This window comes from Oncorhynchus clarkii, unplaced genomic scaffold (genome assembly GCF_045791955.1).
Source record: "Oncorhynchus clarkii lewisi isolate Uvic-CL-2024 unplaced genomic scaffold, UVic_Ocla_1.0 unplaced_contig_9004_pilon_pilon, whole genome shotgun sequence".
Lineage (NCBI taxonomy): Eukaryota > Metazoa > Chordata > Actinopteri > Salmoniformes > Salmonidae > Oncorhynchus > Oncorhynchus clarkii.
Window position 1 is genome coordinate 231469 of NW_027257982.1, and position 21855 is coordinate 253323.

General features: G+C 44.0%; 1 protein-coding gene across 1 annotated transcript in view; it reads right to left on the bottom strand.

Moving 5' to 3' along the window:
- Positions 1 to 19622, bottom strand: part of LOC139394392 (mdm2-binding protein-like) — an 82729-nt gene extending 63107 nt beyond the window's left edge. The window contains exons 1-12 of the mRNA XM_071142446.1: positions 19528 to 19622; positions 19270 to 19353; positions 19053 to 19126; positions 16465 to 16607; positions 15818 to 15876; positions 15452 to 15596; positions 15165 to 15279; positions 9575 to 9697; positions 4905 to 4999; positions 3874 to 3940; positions 3225 to 3342; positions 2796 to 2966 (exon numbers count right to left, since the gene is read on the bottom strand). Coding sequence (XP_070998547.1) covers positions 2796 to 2966; positions 3225 to 3342; positions 3874 to 3940; positions 4905 to 4999; positions 9575 to 9697; positions 15165 to 15279; positions 15452 to 15596; positions 15818 to 15876; positions 16465 to 16607; positions 19053 to 19126; positions 19270 to 19353; positions 19528 to 19585 — 1252 coding nt within the window. The 5' untranslated portion in view covers positions 19586 to 19622. The remainder of the gene's footprint in view (positions 1 to 2795; positions 2967 to 3224; positions 3343 to 3873; positions 3941 to 4904; positions 5000 to 9574; positions 9698 to 15164; positions 15280 to 15451; positions 15597 to 15817; positions 15877 to 16464; positions 16608 to 19052; positions 19127 to 19269; positions 19354 to 19527) is intronic.
- Positions 19623 to 21855: the final 2233 nt, after the last annotated feature.

Consider the following 21855-nt stretch of genomic DNA (forward strand, 5'->3'; position numbering starts at 1 on the left):
CTACTATGCACTACAGAGACTGAGGCTCGACTTAGGCCCAAATGGACTGATAGGGTAACTACTATGCTCTACAGAGACTGAGGCTCGACTTAGGTCCAAATGGACTGATAGGGTAACTACTATGCACTACAGTGACTGAGGCTCGACTTAGGCCCAAATGGACTGATAGGGTAACTACTATGCACTACAGAGACTGAGGCTCGACTTAGGCCCAAATGGACTGATAGGGTAACTACTATGCACTGCAGTGACTGAGGCTCGACTTAGGCCCAAATGGACTGATAGGGTAACTACTTTACACTACAGTGACTGAGGCTCGACTTAGGCCCAAATGGACTGATAGGGTAACTACTATGCACTGCAGAGACTGAGGCTCGACTTAGGCCCAAATAGATTTTTTAATCTCCGCTAGCCTATTCTTCACGGCTAATTACACCTTTAATACACAACCTCCAAATAATGCAACTGCTTCTAATTAATATTAAAGCATTTTCGTCGTATTAGTCTCTTCACTTTAGGCCCGTTAGGAGACTCTTTCTGCCTTGAATCTGTTTCATCAAAGTTCTCAGAGGGTCGGATAAGAATGACAGAGAAAGCAAAACAGAGAGCGAGAGAGCGAGAGAGAACGAGAGAAAGAGAGAGAGAGAGAGAGAGAGAGAGAGGGAGAGGGGAGAGAGAGAGAGAGAGGGGGAGAGAGAGGGGGAGAGAGAGGGAGAGAGAGAGAGAGAGAGGGGGAGAGCGAAACAGAAAAAAATGGAGAACAGAACGGCAGGGCCTTTTAGGAACTATTGCTTGTTCCTCCATTTTGTTCTCTTTCAGATGGTTCATGAGTCAAGGTTTTTTCCTTAAGGTCTCTATATAATAAACTCCTACAGAGAGCGAAGGGAACAGGAAGACCTTTCAGGCACTATTGCTTCTTCCACCATTTTGTTATGTTCTCTTTGAGAATGAAAATGCCACATGAGAGTCGGTGTATAAAATAACCATTCTGACACTTTAATCTTTGAAGGTACTCAGAGTGAGGGTCATTAAAGTCAGAAAGAGAGGGAACAATTCTTTCACCATGTTATGTTCTCTTTCAGAAAATAAATGCTACATGAAAGTTGGTGTAAAAGAAAACAAACTCTTTGTAAGTCTCTCTGGATAAGAGCCTCTGTTTAACTGCATGAAATATATTTTAAAAGTACATCTTTCTTCTTTTGGGGCATTTCATAACGGAACAAAATGTGCTCTCTGGATGAACGTGGAAGCCTGCATGCTTTATACTGTACAGAGTACAACAGGCTGTTACAGCATGCTCCCAGTTCACAGGGCTTAACACAGCAGGGGGAGGGAGAGAGGGAAGAGAGGAAAGAGAGAGAGAGGGAAGAGAGAGAGAGAGGAAAGAGAGAGAGAGAGGAAAGGGAGAGGAAAGAGAGAGAGAGAGAGGAAAGAGAGAGAGAGGAAAGAGAGAGAGAGGAAAGAGAGAGAGAGAAAAGAGAGAGAGGAAAGAGAGAGCGAGGAAAGAGTGTGAGGAAAGAGAGAGAAAAGAGAGGGAAGGAAGAGAAAGAGGAAAGAGACAGGAAAGAGAGAGAGGAAAGAGAGAGAGGAAAGAGAGAGAGAGGAAAGAGACAGGAAAGAGAGAGAGAGAGGAAAGAGACAGGAAAGAGAGAGAGGAAAGCGAGAGAGAGGAAAGAGAGAGAGGAAAGCGAGAGAGAGGAAAGAGACAGGAAAGAGAGAGAGAGGAAAGAGACAGGAAAGAGAGAGCGAGGAAAGAGACAGGAAAGAGAGAGCGAGGAAAGAGACAGGAAAGAGAGAGCGAGGAAAGAGACAGGAAAGAGAGAGAGGAAAGAGACAGAGGAAAGCGAGAGAGGAAAGAGACAGGAAAGAGAGAGAGAGGAAAGAGACAGGAAAGAGAGAGAGAGGAAAGAGAGAGAGGAAAGAGGCAGAGGAAAGAGAGAGAGGAAAAAGGCAGAGGAAAGAGAGAGAGAGGAAAAAGAGAGAGGAAAGAGAGAGAGAGGAAAAAGAGAGAGGAAAGAGAGAGAGGAAAGAGAGGGAAGGAAGAGAAAGAGGAAAGAGAGGAAAGAGAGAGAGGAAAGAGGCAGAGGAAAGAGAGAGAGAGGAAAGAGAGAGAGGAACAAGAGAGAGAGGAAAAAGAGATAGAGCAGGGTTCCCCAACTGGAGGCCCGCGGGTGGTTTTATTTTGTCCCCCCTTATTTCATTTAAAATAAATGATTGGACATAAGACTGTAAAAACACCAGCAAATCAGCTCCAAGTTATTTTAATTTAGGAAATCTGTTCCCAAGTATTGGCACGCATAATAGAGAGGTATGTGATCTTATGCAAATGTAAGCAAGGCTTGAAATGATTATGTTTTAGTCAAATATTATATCTGTTTGGGATTCTTGCAGTCAATTTGCAGTCTACAAATAATTTATAATTACATTCTATACATAACTTTCAAGTATAAATGCCTTGGGTTATTCTACCATTTTCAAACGATTAAAACTAGACTGAGTGTTAAGAAATGGAGAGGTAGATAAAAGCATCAGCTAGCTAGAGGGATTCTTCTTGTCCTTTTCAACTTCCGTGGCGACTGAAGAAGGCACCGCCTTAGACCCTAGGACCAGTAAATGACCTCAAAGAGAGAAGGCCTCTGAGCCAGTCTTTAAAGACTGCTGGATACCATGCTGACAGTAGACCATTCATACTGTCCGTGATATTGACTGGTAAGTCACCGATCATAATGTAAACAACACTTCATATCAGAGTAGATCTTTTTTTTTGGTCACCATTTCTATTTTAAGTTTCTTACCTGAAGACGACACAGAATTCTCTTTCAGAAGCCCATTGACGGTTGCCATGGCAGCGGCTCCATTGATCTGATTGGCTGAGTGTATCATGCGGGCCTTGCAGCCTCCGCCCTCTGACCCCTGGACCAACAGGAAGTAGTGTCCGCTCTCACCCTTCACCTCCACATATGGAACTATGGCAAACCAAATAGGTCAAAATGAGTTGAAAATAAAGAACACACATCCAGATTATATGTAGAGAAAAAGCCATAGGAGGGAAGTTTATATAGTATAAAGACTGTCTTGGTTCTGGTTGTTGCCTTGATTCTGGTTGTTTAAATATTTATAGTCCCAAAACAGTTAGTTTTGTGACGGTCGATCCAGGACCAACACGGAGACAATCCCTTTTCTCACACGTGGGCTGTAGCTGACGATCCACATACAGTACCTACCAGGCAGGGTCTTGGGTCTCTTAGACATGAAGTCCTTCCACTTCTGGGAGCTGAGCTGAGAGGCAGGGGGTAGAGCCATGGAGCTGACCGTACAGGATAGAGAGAACAGTGCCCCTACCTGGAGTATAAACCAAACACACCTCAAATCATTATTTGACATTCCTCGAGCTTGGAACTAGAAGGTTCTATGTGCAGAAAGATGATTCTGAGAGAATTTGTTTGAAAGTTCTGAATACTAATTGGTTCGAATGGTGTCAACTATTTTTGAATTTTATTATTTTGAACGTAACAACATGTATTGGGGTATTTATAGTACCATATAGGTAGTGAACAAGGCTATGTCTACAATAACTACATTTCCACACAAATGCAGATTGAACCTTATAGTCCCAAGTTCTCCATTTGCATTCGCAACTACTACTACTACTACTACTACTACTACTACTGTTACTACTACTACTGCTACTACTACTACTGCTACTACTACTACTGCTACTACTACTACTACTACTACTACTGTTACTACTACTACTACTGCTACTACTACTGCTACTACTACTACTGTTACTACTACTACTACTACTACTACTGCCTGATAGTCACAGTATAATGAGTCACACACTGGAGTAGTACTGACTGATTGATGTACCTTTCCAGACAGTGATCTGAACTGATCAAGGAGCCGTTTATCTCTCAGTGATTTGGAGGATAGTTCTCTGTCGTGATTGGTCAAGGGATGTAGAACACTGGGGAGGATGTATCTAGCTGTTTCTTATTGGCTTTCATAAACTGGCTGGGTCGAGCCCTGAATGCTCATTGGCTGACAGCCGTGGTATATCACAGGTATGACAAAACATATATTTTAACTGCTTTAATCAGGTTGGTAACCAGTTTATAATAGCAATAAAGCACTTCGAAGGTTTGTGGTATATTGCCAATATACGGCAGGTAGCCTAGTGGTTAGAGCGTTGGGCCAGTAACCGAAAGGTTGCTAGATCGAATCCCTGAGCTGACAAGGTACAAAATCTGTCGTTCTGCCCCTGAACAAGGCAGTTAACACACTGTTCCTAGGCCGTCATTTTGAATAAGAATGTGTTCTTAACTGACTTGCCTAGTTAAATAAAGGTTAAATAAAGGTTAAATAAATAAATATACCACGGCTAAGGGATGTAACCAGGCACTCTGCGTTGCGTCACGCAAAGAAAAGCCTTTAGCCGTGATATATTGGCTATATACCACACCCCCCCGGGCCTTATTGCTTAATTATACTGTACATGACAAGTGTGAAACACTGGGGAGATGTATCCAGCTATTTCACATTGCCTTTTATACTGTAAGGCTTGATCTGTTATTACTTCACACAATGACAGTAGAACAAGATAATGTTCAGTCTACATGGAGAGACAGTCACATGAGACCTGGCTAATCATTATCCATGAACAAAGTTCATTATCCCCAAACCAGTTTCAAGGGTAAACCTGTTCAGAGAGTAAATAAATGACCATGTCTGTAGCCTGACTTCCAGCGTGACTGTCTAGCAGGTCACATACAACTGTAACATTCTGGAAGGTCCCTTCCCTTAAACCAGCTATGTGGTTAAATATCTCCAGTTTATAGATCTGAGAGGAACAGTTTATCTGAGATGTGGACACCTCAGTCATCAGCTGATGTGAAGGATACAGGTGTAACTCTGTGCTGGAGCGGAGGAAGCTGGGAATATCTGACACCGTCACCAACTGAACCAGGTCTAGAACAGACCGGAAGTAATGGAACACCTGGAGAAAGAGGGGAGGAGATGAAGGGAGAGAGGAGAGGAGAGGAGAGGAGAGGAGAGGAGATGAAGGGAGAAGAGAGAGAGAGAGAGAGAGAGAGAGAGAGCAAGCTTTAGTTAGAAATATTACCGTAAAGCTGATATTATACACACAACACAAGCTTTAGATTGAAATATTACCGTAAAGCTGATATTATACACACAACACAAGCTTTAGATTTATATATTACCGTAAATCTGATATTATACACACAACACAAGCTTTAGTTAGAAATATTACCGTAAAGCTGATATTATACACACAACACAAGCTTTAGTTAGAAATATTACCGTAAAGCTGATATTATACACACAACACAAGCTTTAGATTGAAATATTACCGTAAAGCTGATATTATACACACAACACAAGCTTTAGTTAGAAATATTACCGTAAAGCTGATATTATACACACAACACAAGCTTTAGTTAGAAATATTACCGTAAAGCTGATATTATACACACAACACAAGCTTTAGATTGAAATATTACCGTAAAGCTGATATTATACACACAACACAAGCTTTAGATTTAAATATTACCGTAAAGCTGATATTATACACACAACACAAGCTTTAGATTTAAATATTACCGTAAAGCTGATATTATACACACACAACACAAGCGGAAGCCGTTATGCTGATATTCAGTTGGCATGTTTCAGTACTTTCATTGGCCTCTAACTTTACAGCAAGGTCAGCTTTGTTCAACGACTGTATCAGGTATTATCAGACTGTGTGTGTAGCTAGGCCAGTTTAATAAGTAGCTGGCATAGCTTTCACCCCATCAGCCCCCCCCCCCCTCCCTCGCCCAGGATTAGCCACATCCCATTTCCCAAACAAGGGACAGAGACAGCTCCTTCACAGGTCACCGTATAGAGATAGAATTCCATCGATGCAAAGGCTGCTTTCTGCTTTTCTCCTCAACCTCAGCCTTGCAAACTAAGAGTAGAAACTACCTAAATACTTTCATTAATAGCAACTCCAAATAGGCCTAAAGCTAAGCTTCCTGAAAGTGCAGTAATGCATCTGCTTTAGGATGAGTCACATCTAAACACAGACATGGAGTTACAGCTGGCCTGGCCTGGGAGTTACAGCTGGCCTGGGAGTTACAACTGGCCAGGGAGTTACAGCTGGCCTGGCCTGGGAGTTACAGCTGGCCTGGCCTGGGAGTTACAGCTGGCCTGGCCTGGGAGTTACAGCTGGCCTGGCCTGGGAGTTACAGCTGGCCTGGCCTGGGAGTTACAGCTGGCCTGGCCTGGGAGTTACAGCTGGCCTGGCCTGGGAGTTACAACAGGCCTGGCCTGGGAGTTACAACAGGCCTGGCCTGGGAGTTACAACAGGCCTGGCCTGGGAGTTACAACAGGCCTGGCCTGGGAGTTACAGCTGGCCTGGCCTGGGAGTTACAGCTGGCCTGGCCTGGGAGTTACAGCTGGCCTGGCCTGGGAGTTACAGCTCTGCCTTTGAGTTCACACTGAGGTTCTCTGGTGGGAATTGTCAGGAGCGAGGGGAGGCAAGGGGGGATTGGACATATGGTCCTGGGTTCTCTGAGAGGTGAAATCTTCATAGAGGGAGCAGCCAGGCCAGGCCCACTGACTACTATAGAGCCTTCTATATTATCATGCCAGGCCCACTGACTACTATAGAGCCTTCTCCATTATCATGCCAGGCCCAATGACTACTACAGAGCCTTCTCCATTATCATGCCAGGCCCACTGACTACTATAGAGCCTTCTCCATTATCATACCAGGCCCACTGACTACTATAGAGCCTTCTCCATTATCATGCCAGGCCCACTGACTACTATAGAGCCTTCTCACAGTACACCACACACACCATATCCCCTATCTAGTACACCACACACACCATATCCCCTATATTGTGCACTACACACACCATATCCCCTATATTGTGCACTACACACACCATATCCCCTATCTAGTACACCACACACACCATATCCCCTATCTAGTATACCACACACACCATATCCCCTATCTAGTACACCACACACACCATATCCCCTGTCTAGTACACCACACACACCATATCCCCTATCTAGTACACCACACACACCCTATCCCCTATATAGTGCACTACACACACCCTATCCCCTATATAGTACACAACACACACCCTATCCCCTATATAGTGCACTACACACACCCTATCCCCTATATAGTACACTACACAAACCCTATCCCCTATATAGTACACAACACACACCCTATCCCCTATATAGTACACAACACACACCCTATCCCCTATATAGTACACTACACAAACCCTATCCCCTATATAGTACACTACACACTCTATCCCCTATATAGTACACTACACACACCCTATCCCCTATATTGTACACTACACACACCCTATCCCCTATGTAGTACACTACACAAACCCTATCCCCTATATAGTACACAACACACACCCTATCCCCTATCTAGTACACTACACACACCCTATCCCCTATATAGTACACTACACACACCCTATCCCCTATATAGTACACTACACACACCCTATCCCCTATGTAGTACACTACACAAACCCTATCCCCTATATAGTACACAACACACACCCTATCCCCTATCTAGTACACTACACACACCCTATCCCCTATATAGTACACTACACACACCCTATCCCCTATATAGTACACTACACACACCCTATCCCCTATGTAGTACACTACACACACCCTATCCCCTATATAGTACACTACACACACCCTATCCCCTATGTAGTACACTACACACACCCTATATAGTGCAGTACCTTGAACCTCCTCCACCACAACACCCACCTCTCTCCTTCAGTTCCACAGAGACAACAGATGGTTAGTCATGGTCTCAACAACACCATAAACACAGAACATGAGCACAATTACTTTTACTACAATCACACTCTCCCAGAACCACAATAATCATCATCATAGATACTATACTGCCTGGCACGGAACGAAAAGGAATTTAACTAGCTAATCAATATGGGTGTTGTAAATCAGCTGTGTGTACCACGAGTAAACAGTCCAGGAGTTTAATAACTGAGCGTGTGTGTGTGTGTGTGTGTGTGTCTGTGTGTGTGTGTGTCCATCGCTACATAGAACAGCCATGATTCATCTGTAGTGGAAAACTCATTAGAGCAACACTCTGGTTTTTATGACAGCAGAGCCTGGAGCGGAGAGACAGCAACATGGACACTAACTGAGCTCACTCCCTCCCTCTCTCTCTCTCCCCGTCTCTCTCTCTCTCCCCGTCTCTCTGTCTCTCTGTCTCTCTGTCTCTCTGTCTCTCTGTCTCTCTCTCTCTCTCTCTCTCTCTCTCTGACAGAAACACCAACCGTGTTAGATGGCTGAAGCTAAATAAGTTATTTGTATTTTATTAAGCAGTGTTTTATTGAAAAAGTGTGATTCGTGGATGTTTGAACACCTTAAGGGTGAGTCTGCTTTTAACCCCTAAAACAACTGATTTTATTAAAAGCTGTGTAAAAACATGTGTTCTTATTTGGCAGTGTCTCCGTGAGTAAAGATGCTTACTCTGGTGGCAGGACAGTGAGTCAGTAGCTAGTAGAAATGGAAGGTTGGAGGTAGGGTAGGACAGTGAGTCAGTATCAGACAGAACTGGAAGGTTGGAGGTAGGGTAGGACAGTGAGTCAGTAGCAGACAGAACTTGAAGGTTGGAGGTAGGGTAGGACAGTGAGTCGGTAGTAGACAGAACTGGAAGGTTGGAGGTAGGGTAGGACAGTGAGTCAGTAGCTAGTAGAACTGGAAGGCTGGAGGTAGGGTAGGACAGTGAGTCGGTAGTAGACAGAACTGGAAGGTTGGAGGTAGGGTAGGACAGTGAGTCAGTAGCTAGTAGAACTGGAAGGTTGGAGGTAGGGTAGGACAGTGAGTCAGTAGCTGACAGTGGCCAGACTACAGTGGCACACTAGTTGTCTGGTTAGTCAGGGGAGGATAGGATAGGACTACTCACCTCCGACTGTAGATTGTGGTCAGAGTTGGTCTGGGAGGGAAGGATATGTTAGGATAGGATAAGGTGGGGCTGGATAGGGTGGGGTAGGATAGAATAAGGTGGGGTAGGTTAGGGTGGGGTAGGATGAGGTGGGGTAGGATCGGGTGGGGTAGGATAGGATAAGGTGGGGTAGGATAGGATAGGGTGGGGTAGGATAGGATAAGGTGAGGTAGTATAGGATAGGTTGGGGTAGGATAAGGTGGGGTAGGATAAGGTGGGGTAGGATAAGGTGAGGTAGGATAGGATAAGGTGGGGTAGGATAGGATAAGGTGGGATAGGATAGGGTGGGGTCGGATAGGATAAGGTGGGATAGGATAGGATAAGGTGGGGTCGGATAGGGTAGGATAAGGTGGGGTAGGATAGGATAAGGTGGGATAGGATAGGGTGGGGTCGGATAGGATAAGGTGGGATAGGATAGGATAAGGTGGGGTCGGATAGGGTAGGATAAGGTGGGGTAGGATCGGATAGGGTGGGGTAGGTTCGGGTGGGGTAGGATAGGATAAGGTGGGGGGTAGGACTACTCACCTCTGAGTGTAGCTTGTGGTCAGAGTTGTTATGGGATCCTGGATCAGAAGGCAGCAGGCTGTACCATGTCTCTCTATCCTGGGCTCGGAGGGAGAAGCCTTCAAACCTCACCTCAGAGGCAAACTGTTAGACAGCACAGGAGAGAAATCAATAGGACAGCATCGTTAGTGAACTCAAACTGTTAGACAGCACAGGAGAGAAATCAATAGGACAGCATCGTTAGTGAACTCAAACTGTTAGACAGCACAGGAGAGAAATCAATAGGACAGCATCGTTAGTGAACTCAAACTGTTAGACAGCACAGGAGAGAAATCAATAGGACAGCATCGTTAGTGAACTCAAACTGTTAGACAGCACAGGAGAGAAATCAATAGGACAGCATCGTTAGTGAACTCAAACTGTTAGACAGCACAGGAGAGAAATCAATAGGACAGCATCGTTAGTGAACTCAAACTGTTAGACAGCACAGGAGAGAAATCAATAGGACAGCATCGTTAGTGAACTCAAACTGTTAGACAGCACAGGAGAGAAATCAGTAGGACAGCATCGTTAGTGAACTCAAACTGTTAGACAGCACAGGAGAGAAATCAATAGGACAGCATCGTTAGTGAACTCAAACTGGGTTTCCATTTTAGAAAAGAGATTTCCCAAGACAGCCTGTTCTCACTGTAATCAATACACAAGACATTTTAAGAGAGTTGAAGCTAATTTACTGCATTTCTATACCATTTAAAAAAAAATGTAAAAAAATGATATTTTGGAGAGCAGCAAAAATGACCCCTGCCTTTATCACATTGGTTGAGCGATTAGTGTTTTTTTGAGGTCGGTTCAGTTTCATTACAAAAACAACACACAATTTTCGATTTTGTTTATTTTGTTAAACATGCACTACGCAATCTGTGGGTTGAATGCTGGAACTCAGAATAAAACAATTCCTAGAATTCCCATGACTGCCCATTAATGATTCACATTACTTTAATGTCATATTTCAGTCGTCTATATTACATTGGCTTTTTTTGATGACTATAATTTCATTCCGTCACCATCTCATCTCGATAGAGCCTTTGCTGCCTGACAAGATCCAAATTTTATTAGTTCTTTCAAGGAAATAAGGCTTGTATGACTGCTGAATACCAACTATCAATCACTTAGACCATGTATTTTCAGATAGAGATTCCTTTGAAGCGACTGCCCTCTATCCCTCTCAATCGCACGTTCTTCTGTATCTTCTCTTCCACTCCACGTCTTGCGCCACACAGACCGGACAAGTAGGCGAGCAATGGATTATGGTCAATGTAGTTAATTACCATGTTTTCTGTGCTAAATCATGTAGAATATTGGCCTGTTGGAAACTACAACTCCCTACTACATCGCACAGTTGGGCTTGATCAAATTTATCTCCAGAGAAACTGCGCATTGATCTCACCAAAAATAAAAAATAAATTTTAAATGGAATTAAAATAATTGAACAGATATTTTTATTAAGTAGTTCTGTCCTTGAGCTGTTGTCTATTAATGTTCTGTATTATGTCATGTTTCATGTTCTGTGTTGGACCCCAGGAAGAGTAGCTGCTGCTTTCTCAACAGCTAAATGAGGATCCTAATAAAATACAGAATATCAAAAATATTGGTCCAATCAGTTGTTTAAATTTATTAACAAAATCAAAGGTCAGGGCCAATGGGCACGTTGCCTAGTGGATAATTCAGCAAAGATTACTACAAGTTTAGATAACTGGCTAGACTAACTTACCATTAACAAAATGATATACCTTTCTAACTGATATGGGTTCATTGAGTGACTGTCAGTGAGTGACATAAAATTGTGTAAATGAAGAAATTGTGCACCTTGTGTATTCTACTAATCTAACTCTCAACAATATATCGAGACTCCGACTGAGTTCCTAAAACAAAATATAATTATATATACATACAGTGGGCTCCAAAATGACTGGCACCCTGACAATGCACAAACAATACTTCAAAAATAAACAATATAATTATATATACATACAGTGGGCTCCAAAATGACTGGCACCCTGACAATGCACAAACAATACTTCAAAAATAAACAATATAATTATATATACATACAGTGGGCTCCAAAATGACTGGCACCCTGACAATGCACAAACAATACTTCAAAAATAAACAATATAATTATATATACATACAGTGGGCTCCAAAATGACTGGCACCCTGACAATGCACAAACAATACTTCAAAAAAATATAAACAATATAATTATGGAGAGAAACTCAAAATACCAACATGTGAGAAATACTGTACTTTATTAATGTTCCAATGGAACCCAACAAAATCATACAATTATTTAATCCAAAATACATTTCACCAAAATCAAGGTTTCATAATTATTGGCACTCGTCACTTAGTACTTAGTGCCACCACCTCTGGCAAGGATAACAGCATGGAGTCTTTCCTGTAATGTTTGACAAGGTTAAGGAACACATTTGGAGGGATTCTGGACCATTCCTCTATGCAGATCCTTTCAAGATCCTTCCCATTCTTGGGTTTGTGCTTATCAACTGCCCCTCTTCCACTCAGCCCACAGGTTTTCGATTGGATTTAGGTCCAGCAACTGAGATGGCCATGGCAGAACATTGATTTTGTTGTTTGTTTGGTCTCATCTGACCAGAGCACCTTCTTCCAATCATCATTTCAATTACGTTTGGCAAACTCTAAGCGCTTGTGTCTGTGTCTTGGGGTCAGAAAGGGCTTTCTTCTGGCAACCCTTCTAAAGAGCCTGTGGATGTGGAGGTGGAGTCTGATGGTTCTTTTTTAAACCTGGGTGACCCCAAGACGCCACCAAGGCCTGCAATTTTTTCACAGCGATTCTTGATGATTTTGTTGCTTCTCTCACCATCCTCCTCCCCATCCTGGGGGGCAAAATGCATTTGCATCCTCTACCTGTGAGGTTTAACTGTTCCATATCTTTGGAATTTTTTTAAATAATTGCCCTAGCAGTGCTCAGTGGTATATTCAATCGGTTGGGGATCTTCTTGTAGCCATTAGCAGATTTATGAATCTTTAAGATCTTAATCTTTAAGATCTACGACCATCTGTCTCTTTTGAACTGCCAGTTCTTTTCTTCATGGTGTTGGTTGACAGCAGGATATTGCATGAGTGTTCTCATTTTTATACCCTAGTGAAACAGGAAGTGATGTAATGGCTCAATATAGTTCGTTAACACTTAGATAAACCTTAATAAGTGGAATTTAATTCCTGGTTTAATTTTGGTAGATGTTAATTACAATAATATTTAAGGGTGCCATTAATTGTGAAACCTTGATTTGCAGGACATTGATTTTTAAATAAATCAATAAATGATTTTGTTGGGTTCCATTGAAACATTAATACAGTACAGTATTTTTCACATGTTGGTATTATAATAATTAGATAGTTTATATTTTTTGTATTGTTTGTGCATTACCAGTCAGGGTGCCAGTCATTTTGGAGCCCACTGTATGTATGTATATATATATATATATATATTTTTTTTTATTAATTAGGGAAAAAATGACCAAGGTCCAGACCTCAGTGTCCTCAGACGTAGCTACGGCCCTGTCAACGTCCTATGGAAAACCATAATGACATTGTAACAGTGACAGCTGAGCCGATGTGTTCTGCAGGATGAAGGGGAAAGGCAACTCTAGAGAGGAAGTTGTATTGTAAAAGGTACAGATGTAAAATATGTGATCTTGACTTGGGGGGGAAAAAAAATACACTCTAATGAAAAGAGCATTAAAAAGGCTAAATTCACAACACGTCTATCAACTCTCATTGATTACAAGCAGTACCAAGACGACGGATCTACAATCAATAACGGCTGAGTCATAAGAGACTGGGGTTTGGGTTCAGGGCCAGGCACAGCAGGTTCTCATGCCCCCCCCCCTATGTGCCAGTCAGGGGGCTGGGTGAAGAGGTGAGTAACCCTGGCAGTGGTCCAGCGTGCCAGCTAGGGGGCTCTGGATTTGCAGTGACCCTTAACCTCTGTCTCCAGGCCCAGAAAGGCCTCCAGACAGAAGATCCATTTACTACAGCCCTAGGCTTGGCACACACCGAGCACCCTGACCCACACATGACCCCTATACATTCTCCTAGGGCAGCATAATCTACAGTGCATTCGGAAAGTATTCAGGCCACTTCCTTTTTTTCCACATTTTGTTACATTACAGCCTATGCCCCCTCAGGAGACTGAAAAGATTAGGCATGGGTCCTCAGATCCTCAAAAGGTTCTACAGCTGCACCATCGAGAGCATCCTGACTGCTTGCATCACTGCTTGGTATGGCAACTGCTCGGCCTCCGACCGCAAGGCACTACAAAGGGTAGTGCGTATGGCCCAGTACATCACTGGGGCCAAGCTTCCTGCCATCCAGAACCTCTATACCAGGCGGTGTCAGAGAAAGGCCCTAAAAATGGTCAAAGACTCCAGCCACCCTAGTCATGGACTGTTCTCTCTGCTACCACACGGCAAGCGGTACCGGATCACCAAGTCTAGGTTCAAGAGGCATCTAAACAGCTTCTACCCCCAAACCATAAGACTCCTGAACATCTAATCAAATGGCTACCCAGACAATTTGCATTGCCCCCCTGCCCCTCTTTTACACTGCTGCTACTCTCTGTTCATTATCCACGCATAGTCACTTTAACTCTACCTACATGTACATTACCTCGACTAACTGGTGCCCCTCCACATTGACTCCGTACCGGTACCCCCTGTATATAGCCTCCACATTGACTCTGTACCGGTACCCCCTGTATATAGCCTCCACATTGACTCTGTACCGGTACCCCCTGTATATAGCCTCCACATTGACTCTGTACCGGTACCCCCTGTATATAGCCTCCACATTGACTCTGTACTGGTACCCCCTGTATATAGCCTCCATATTGACTCTGTACTGTAACACCCTGTATATAGCCTCCACATTGACTCTGTACCGGTACCCCCTGTATATAGCCTCCACATTGACTCTGTACCGGTACCCCCTGTATATAGCCTCCACATGGACTCTGTACCGGTACCCCCTGTATATAGCCTCCATATTGACTCTGTACTGTAACACCCTGTATATAGCCTCCACATTGACTCTGTACCGGTACCCCCTGTATATAGCCTCCACATTGACTCTGTACCGGTACCCCCTGTATATAGCCTCCACATTGACTCTATATACAGGGGGTACCGGTACAGAGTCAATGTGGAGGCTATATACAGGGTGTTACAGTACAGAGTCAATATGGAGGCTATATACAGGGGGTACCGGTACAGAGTCAATGTGGAGGCTATATACAGGGTGTTACAGTACAGAGTCAATATGGAGGCTATATACAGGGGGTACCGGTACAGAGTCAATGTGGAGGCTATATACAGGGTGTTACAGTACAGAGTCAATATGGAGGCTATATACAGGGGGTACCAGTACAGAGTCAATGTGGAGGCTATATACAGGGGGTACCGGTACAGAGTCAATGTGGATGCTATATATACACCCCCTAGTGGTCAAGTACATGGATACAACAGTCAAAATACTTGTAAAAACCATTGACTGACTGACTAAATAATCTTACCTTTTTCTCTCTGATGAGAACACCTCCTCTCCATAACTCCCTCTCATCAATACAGGTCATGATGCTACTGGGATGTACTACTCTGGCTGACAGGTTAGAGGCTGGCTTCTGCCACCTGGAGGAACAAGCAAAAGAAGGATAGACTATCAGTTTATCTGTGTATTTAGCCATTCAACAACTCTATGCTGCCCTCTAGTGGTAAAATGGAGATCACACAGGTACAACTGTTGGGAGGATTCCAGTGTCAACTGGGCTCGTCATTTAGTATAATAGTTATTTGTCCTTACCCAGCGTGGTGTTCAGTCACTATGGTTATCTTGGCTGTGTGCCATGTCTGCATGTGTTTCAATGAGCCAATCACAGGGAGGAAGTCCTTCAGCTTAGGAGCTTCTTCAGCAAAACCCAGAAATATCACATCTAACAGTGCTTTTCCTGGGGGAGAAACAGAGTCAGCCATAAAACACCTAGTAAACTGACACAAATATCAGATCTTGCAGAGCTTTTCCTGGGAGAGAAAGAGAGGGGAACAGAGTCAGCTATAAAACACAACACAAGCCACGGCATGTAGGAAATATAGAGACCTCCTGGATAAGATATGTAGAGGAATCTTTCTCAGTCTGGCCAAATGAACCAAGGTGAATGGAGTGAGTTACCTGGAGGGGGAAGCTTGTCTGATAACAGGTGTAATCCCTCTGCTGCCTCTTCATACAATCTGCAGTCATCACAAATCAGAACTTTATTCATACAACTATTCATTTATTCAGCCCTGACAGGGCCCTACCTTTCAATACAGCCCGGAAATGTGATATTCAGAAGTTCTAGAACATCCCAGAGGAAATAAGGTCAACTGTGTATGTTTGCTTCCACACTGCAGAAGTAGTATTATGGAAGAGCACAGAGCTGGGATGTGCAACAGAATTAAAACAGGGCTCTATGCTGACATGTTTCACAAGGAGCACTAAAATAAAACATTTGAGAAAGAGTGTTTTAATGATAAGAAATTACTAGACGTTTTTGGGGTGTTCTATGCTAAATCAAGCACAATGTACCCTCAAATATTTGAGACACTTAGGCGAGACAAAAATGTTCAGCTGGCCCTTTAAGGGCGGGAGGTTGCCGTGGTAACGGTGAAACTCGCATGTCTGACTGAGTCCGAATCTCCAGGTCACTTCACACTTGTACATTTTACTGGCACACACGTGCTCATACTTGACTTTTGCCGTTCGGCCACACATCTATTTTTAGTTGTCAGTGTAAGTCTAATGGTGGCACTGTAGAGCCCTGTGAACATCACTCATACTGTGTCTGCTGTGGGTCAGGCTGGTCAGTCTTCTCCTCCTGCTCATCCAGAGCACTGAGACAGGCCTCTATAGTGCTGGGGCTCTCCTCCTGCTCATCGTTCTTCTGACAACTACCCAGCTCCTCCCACTCTGTACTGCAGAACTACAACCAGAAACAGGAAGGATGGCAGTCAGTCAATGTGGTCAATAGGTGATGACAGTCAGCCAATGTGGTGAATAGGTTTGAGGACCCCCCCCCCCCAAAGAAACAGAAGACTGTGATGAATGTGTCATGTATAACTGATGAAATGGTTGGATGTTGTGGCAGACATCTCCACATCTCCATAAACACAGAGCAGGACATAGGCAGACATCTCCACATCTCCATAAACACAGAGCAGGACATGGGCAGACATCTCTACATCTCCATAAACACAGAGCAGGACATGGGCAGACATCTCTACATCTCCATAAACACAGAGCAGGACATAGGCAGACATCTCCATAAACACAGAGCAGGACATAGGCAGACATCTCCACATCTCCATAAACACAAAGCAGGACATAGACAGACATCTCCATAAACACAAAGCAGGACATAGACAGACATCTCCACATCTCCATAAACACAGAGCAGGACATAGGCAGACATCTCCATAAACACAGAGCAGGACATAGGCAGACATCTCCACATCTCCATAAACACAAAGCAGGACATAGACAGACATCTCCACATCTCCATAAACACAAAGCAGGACATAGACAGACATCTCCACATCTCCATAAACACAGAGCAGGACATAGGCAGACATCTCCACATCTCCATAAACACAAAGCAGGACATAGACAGACATCTCCACATCTCCATAAACACAGAGCAGGACATAGGCAGACATCTCTACATCTCCATAAACACAGAGCAGGACATAGGCAGACATCTCCACATCTCCATAAACACAGAGCAGGACATAGGCAGACATCTCTACATCTCCATAAACACAGAGCAGGACATAGGCAGACATCTCCACATCTCCATAAACACAGAGCAGGACATAGGCAGACATCTCTACATCTCCATAAACACAGAGCAGGACATAGGCAGACATCTCCACATCTCCATAAACACAGAGCAGGACATAGGCAGACATCTCCACATCTCCATAAACACAGAGCAGGACATGGGCAGACATCTCCACATCTCCATAAACACAGAGCAGGACATAGGCAGACATCTCCACATCTCCATAAACACAAAGCAGGACATAGACAGACATCTCCATAAACACAAAGCAGGACATAGACAGACATCTCCACATCTCCATAAACACAGAGCAGGACATAGGCAGACATCTCCATAAACACAGAGCAGGACATAGGCAGACATCTCCACATCTCCATAAACACAAAGCAGGACATAGACAGACATCTCCACATCTCCATAAACACAAAGCAGGACATAGACAGACATCTCCACATCTCCATAAACACAGAGCAGGACATAGGCAGACATCTCCACATCTCCATAAACACAAAGCAGGACATAGACAGACATCTCTACATCTCCATAAACACAGAGCAGGACATAGGCAGACATCTCTACATCTCCATAAACACAGAGCAGGACATAGACAGACATCTCCACATCTCCATAAACACAGAGCAGGACATAGGCAGACATCTCCACATCTCCATAAACACAGAGCAGGACATAGACAGACATCTCTACATCTCCATAAACACAGAGCAGGACATAGGCAGACATCTCCACATCTCCATAAACACAGAGCAGGACATAGACAGACATCTCCACATCTCCATAAACACAGAGCAGGACATAGGCAGACATCTCCACATCTCCATAAACACAGAGCAGGACATAGACAGACATCTCCACATCTCCATAAACACAGAGCAGGACATAGACAGACATCTCCACATCTCCATAAACACAGAGCAGGACATAGACAGACATCTCCACATCTCCATAAACACAAAGCAGGACATAGACAGACATCTCCACATCTCCATAAACACAGAGCAGGACATAGGCAGACATCTCCACATCTCCATAAACACAGAGCAGGACATAGACAGACATCTCCACATCTCCATAAACACAGAGCAGGACATAGACAGACATCTCCACATCTCCATAAACACAGAGCAGGACATAGACAGACATCTCCACATCTCCATAAACACAAAGCAGGACATAGACAGACATCTCTACATCTCCATAAACACAGAGCAGGACATAGGCAGACATCTCCACATCTCCATAAACACAGAGCAGGACATAGACAGACATCTCCACATCTCCATAAACACAGAGCAGGACATAGACAGACATCTCCACATCTCCATAAACACAGAGCAGGACATAGACAGACATCTCCACATCTCCATAAACACAGAGCAGGACATAGACAGACATCTCCACATCTCCATAAACACAGAGCAGGACATAGACAGACATCTCCACATCTCCATAAACACAGAGCAGGACATAGGCAGACATCTCTACATCTCCATAAACACAGAGCAGGACAGAGTTGGGTCAGAACGACATCCCTGACTAATACCAGACATTCCTTGACATGACACTTACCTGAGATGTCCCATGGCATGTCTGGACAGCAAAATACCACCTCTGTGAGGCTGGACCACCACTCAGAGAGCAGGCTTAGGAGGCAGATGAGAAAGATGATAGAATCACATTTAGCAAATGTTACTTAACCCCTTACAATGTTTAAAAGCAGTTATACATATTGCAATCGTTTCTGCAAGCAAGACACCTGACATACACAAACAATGCATTGGCTTACCTGGAAACAGAGAACCCCTCCGTTTTGAATTACAACTGGCGATGCTCCCCAGTTTATCATATATCTGTTTGGCAGCCTCCAATGCTGTAAAATAAACGATTACAATAATTCAAGAAGTTATGACTTACATTTACAAGAACACCACCATTGCTCATAGTATGTTTATCATCCTTTCTACTATAGATGGCTCTGCTGCTTCCTACTACAGTAGGGAACAACACGAAATCCGAGTCCACTACGAAGCTATGGTTAACGTACCCTTCGCGCATTTATCCTCTTCTTGGTTAAAAGAAACAACTAGCACGTACCGGTCCATTCCTCTGAATACTCTACCATCAGTGTTCAGTATAAATGTAAATAAAAAGTTGTGTAGACTTTTTTTCGTATTATCAAATTCATTTCCGCGCGCTCTCTCTCTGGTAAAACGGAAGTTGTCATCTAGAGTTCTGGTGACGTCAAGGCGCGACTTCAAAATACAACCGGCGGGAAAATACATGTTTAATGACCATGAGCGATATTATCAAAACCAAATATTGTTTGGCATATTCTTTGATCGTTTTCGCCCTAAAATATACCAATATCATCGGTTACATATTATTCACCGAAAATGTACTAGTTATCCATTCAGGATTTCAAGAACAGATTTACAATTTGGACACAGGAACGGTGTTCTTTTATCCATGTTTCGACTCAATACAACGCTGCACCATCTGCTCACATTGGGGGTCAATCTGGAATGATGTGCTCGTAATTCAAGTAGTATGTCCAGTTTTACTAAATCTGCCCAGGTAATACTTTATTTGTTTTATATGTAATTGTATTTAGAACCAGCATTAAATGTGTAAATGTGTCAGTTATATGCAAAACTCATCGTTATCCGATGGTACATGTAGCTAACGTTAGCTAGCTAGCTATCCGCAATCTGTCCAGCTAGCTAATCTCTTTATTAATCGTAGTCTTAAATTACAGTGGGATCTTTTCTTGCAATGATTTATTGTATGAATATAATCCGTGTGCCCAAGCCAGCCTGCAGCTACATGTTTGTGGCTTGAGAGCTGACAACTGTGTGTTGATGAGGGATGCTGTGCTACTACTGTGTCTGAAACTCTGAATTGACTTGATCTCTCTCTCTCTCTGTTCTCCTGTATTCAGCAATGGGCTACCTTTGCCAGGTCGTGGTACCTGATAGACGCTCGGATGCAGCCTCCAGGGAAGATTGCCACTATGTGTGCAATCAGGCTACAGGGGAAACACAAACCTATCTACCATGCACTGAGTAAGTAGACAGCTAGCTAGTATGCCCGTTTTAGAAATGATGTGTTTTCCTGAATGTGTGTGACTGTGCAATACAGTCTGCAGTTGATTTGAGTATTTCATTTTAGGTTTTCTTCACAGCCAGCCAGGACATATTGTTTGTGGCCATAACAATGACCACATGGTGGCGCTAAAGTATCACTGTGAAACCAATAGACCCCAACCATGCACATAACCAGAAGGCATAGTACCCACACAGCACTTATTTTTCATCAACTGCCTTCAGCATTCCTTCAAAACCTGTGTCTATTCACACTCATTTGATTTGACTGTGAGGTGAATGCCTCGTCACCTGATGTGAAGGTCTATGTGTGGACAGGGACCCTGAGGGACATGTGTAACCTTTAACCAGGCAAGTCAGTTAACAAACTCTTATTTACAATGACGACCTACCCTGGCCAAACCCGGCCAACGCTGGGGCAATTGTGTGCCGCCCTATGGGACTCCCAATGTGATACAGCCTGGATTCGAACCTGGTACTATAGTGACGCCTCTTGCACTGAGATACAGTGCCTTGCGCCACTCGGCAGCCCCTCGGGATAGATAACCATGTCCGTTACTTTCCCCTCATCCCTGGAGCTGTGCTCTGTTAACGGTTGTGTGTGGGCAGAGACCCTGAGGGATAGAGAACCATGTCCAGTACTTTCCCCTCACCCCTGGAGCTGTGCTCCGTTAACGGTTGTGTGTGGGCAGGGACCCTGAGGGATAGAGAACCATGTCCATTACTTTCCCCTCATCCCTGGAGCTGTGCTCTGTTAACGGTTGTGTGTGGGCAGGGACCCTGAGGGATAGAGAACCATGTCCAGTACTTTCCCCTCATCCCTGGAGCTGTGCTCTGTTAACGGTTGTGTGTGGGCAGGGACCCTGAGGGATAGAGAACCATGTCCCATTACTTTCCCCTCATCCCTGGAACTGTGCTCTGTTAACGGTTGTCTGTGGGCAGGGACCCTGAGGGATGGAGAACCATGTCCATTACTTTCCCCTCATCCCTGGAGCTGTGCTCTGTTAACGGTTGTGTGTGGGCAGGGACCCTGAGGGATAGAGAACCATGTCCCATTACTTTCCCCTCATCCCTGGAGCTGTGCTCTGTTAACGGTTGTGTGTGGGCAGGGACCCTGAGGGATGGAGAACCCTGTCCATTACTTTCCCCTCATCCCTGGAGCTGTGCTCTGTTAACGGTTGTGTGTGGGCAGGGACCCTGAGGGATGGAGAACCATGTCCATTACTTTCCCCTCATCCCTGGAGCTGTGCTCTGTTAACGGTTGTCTGTGG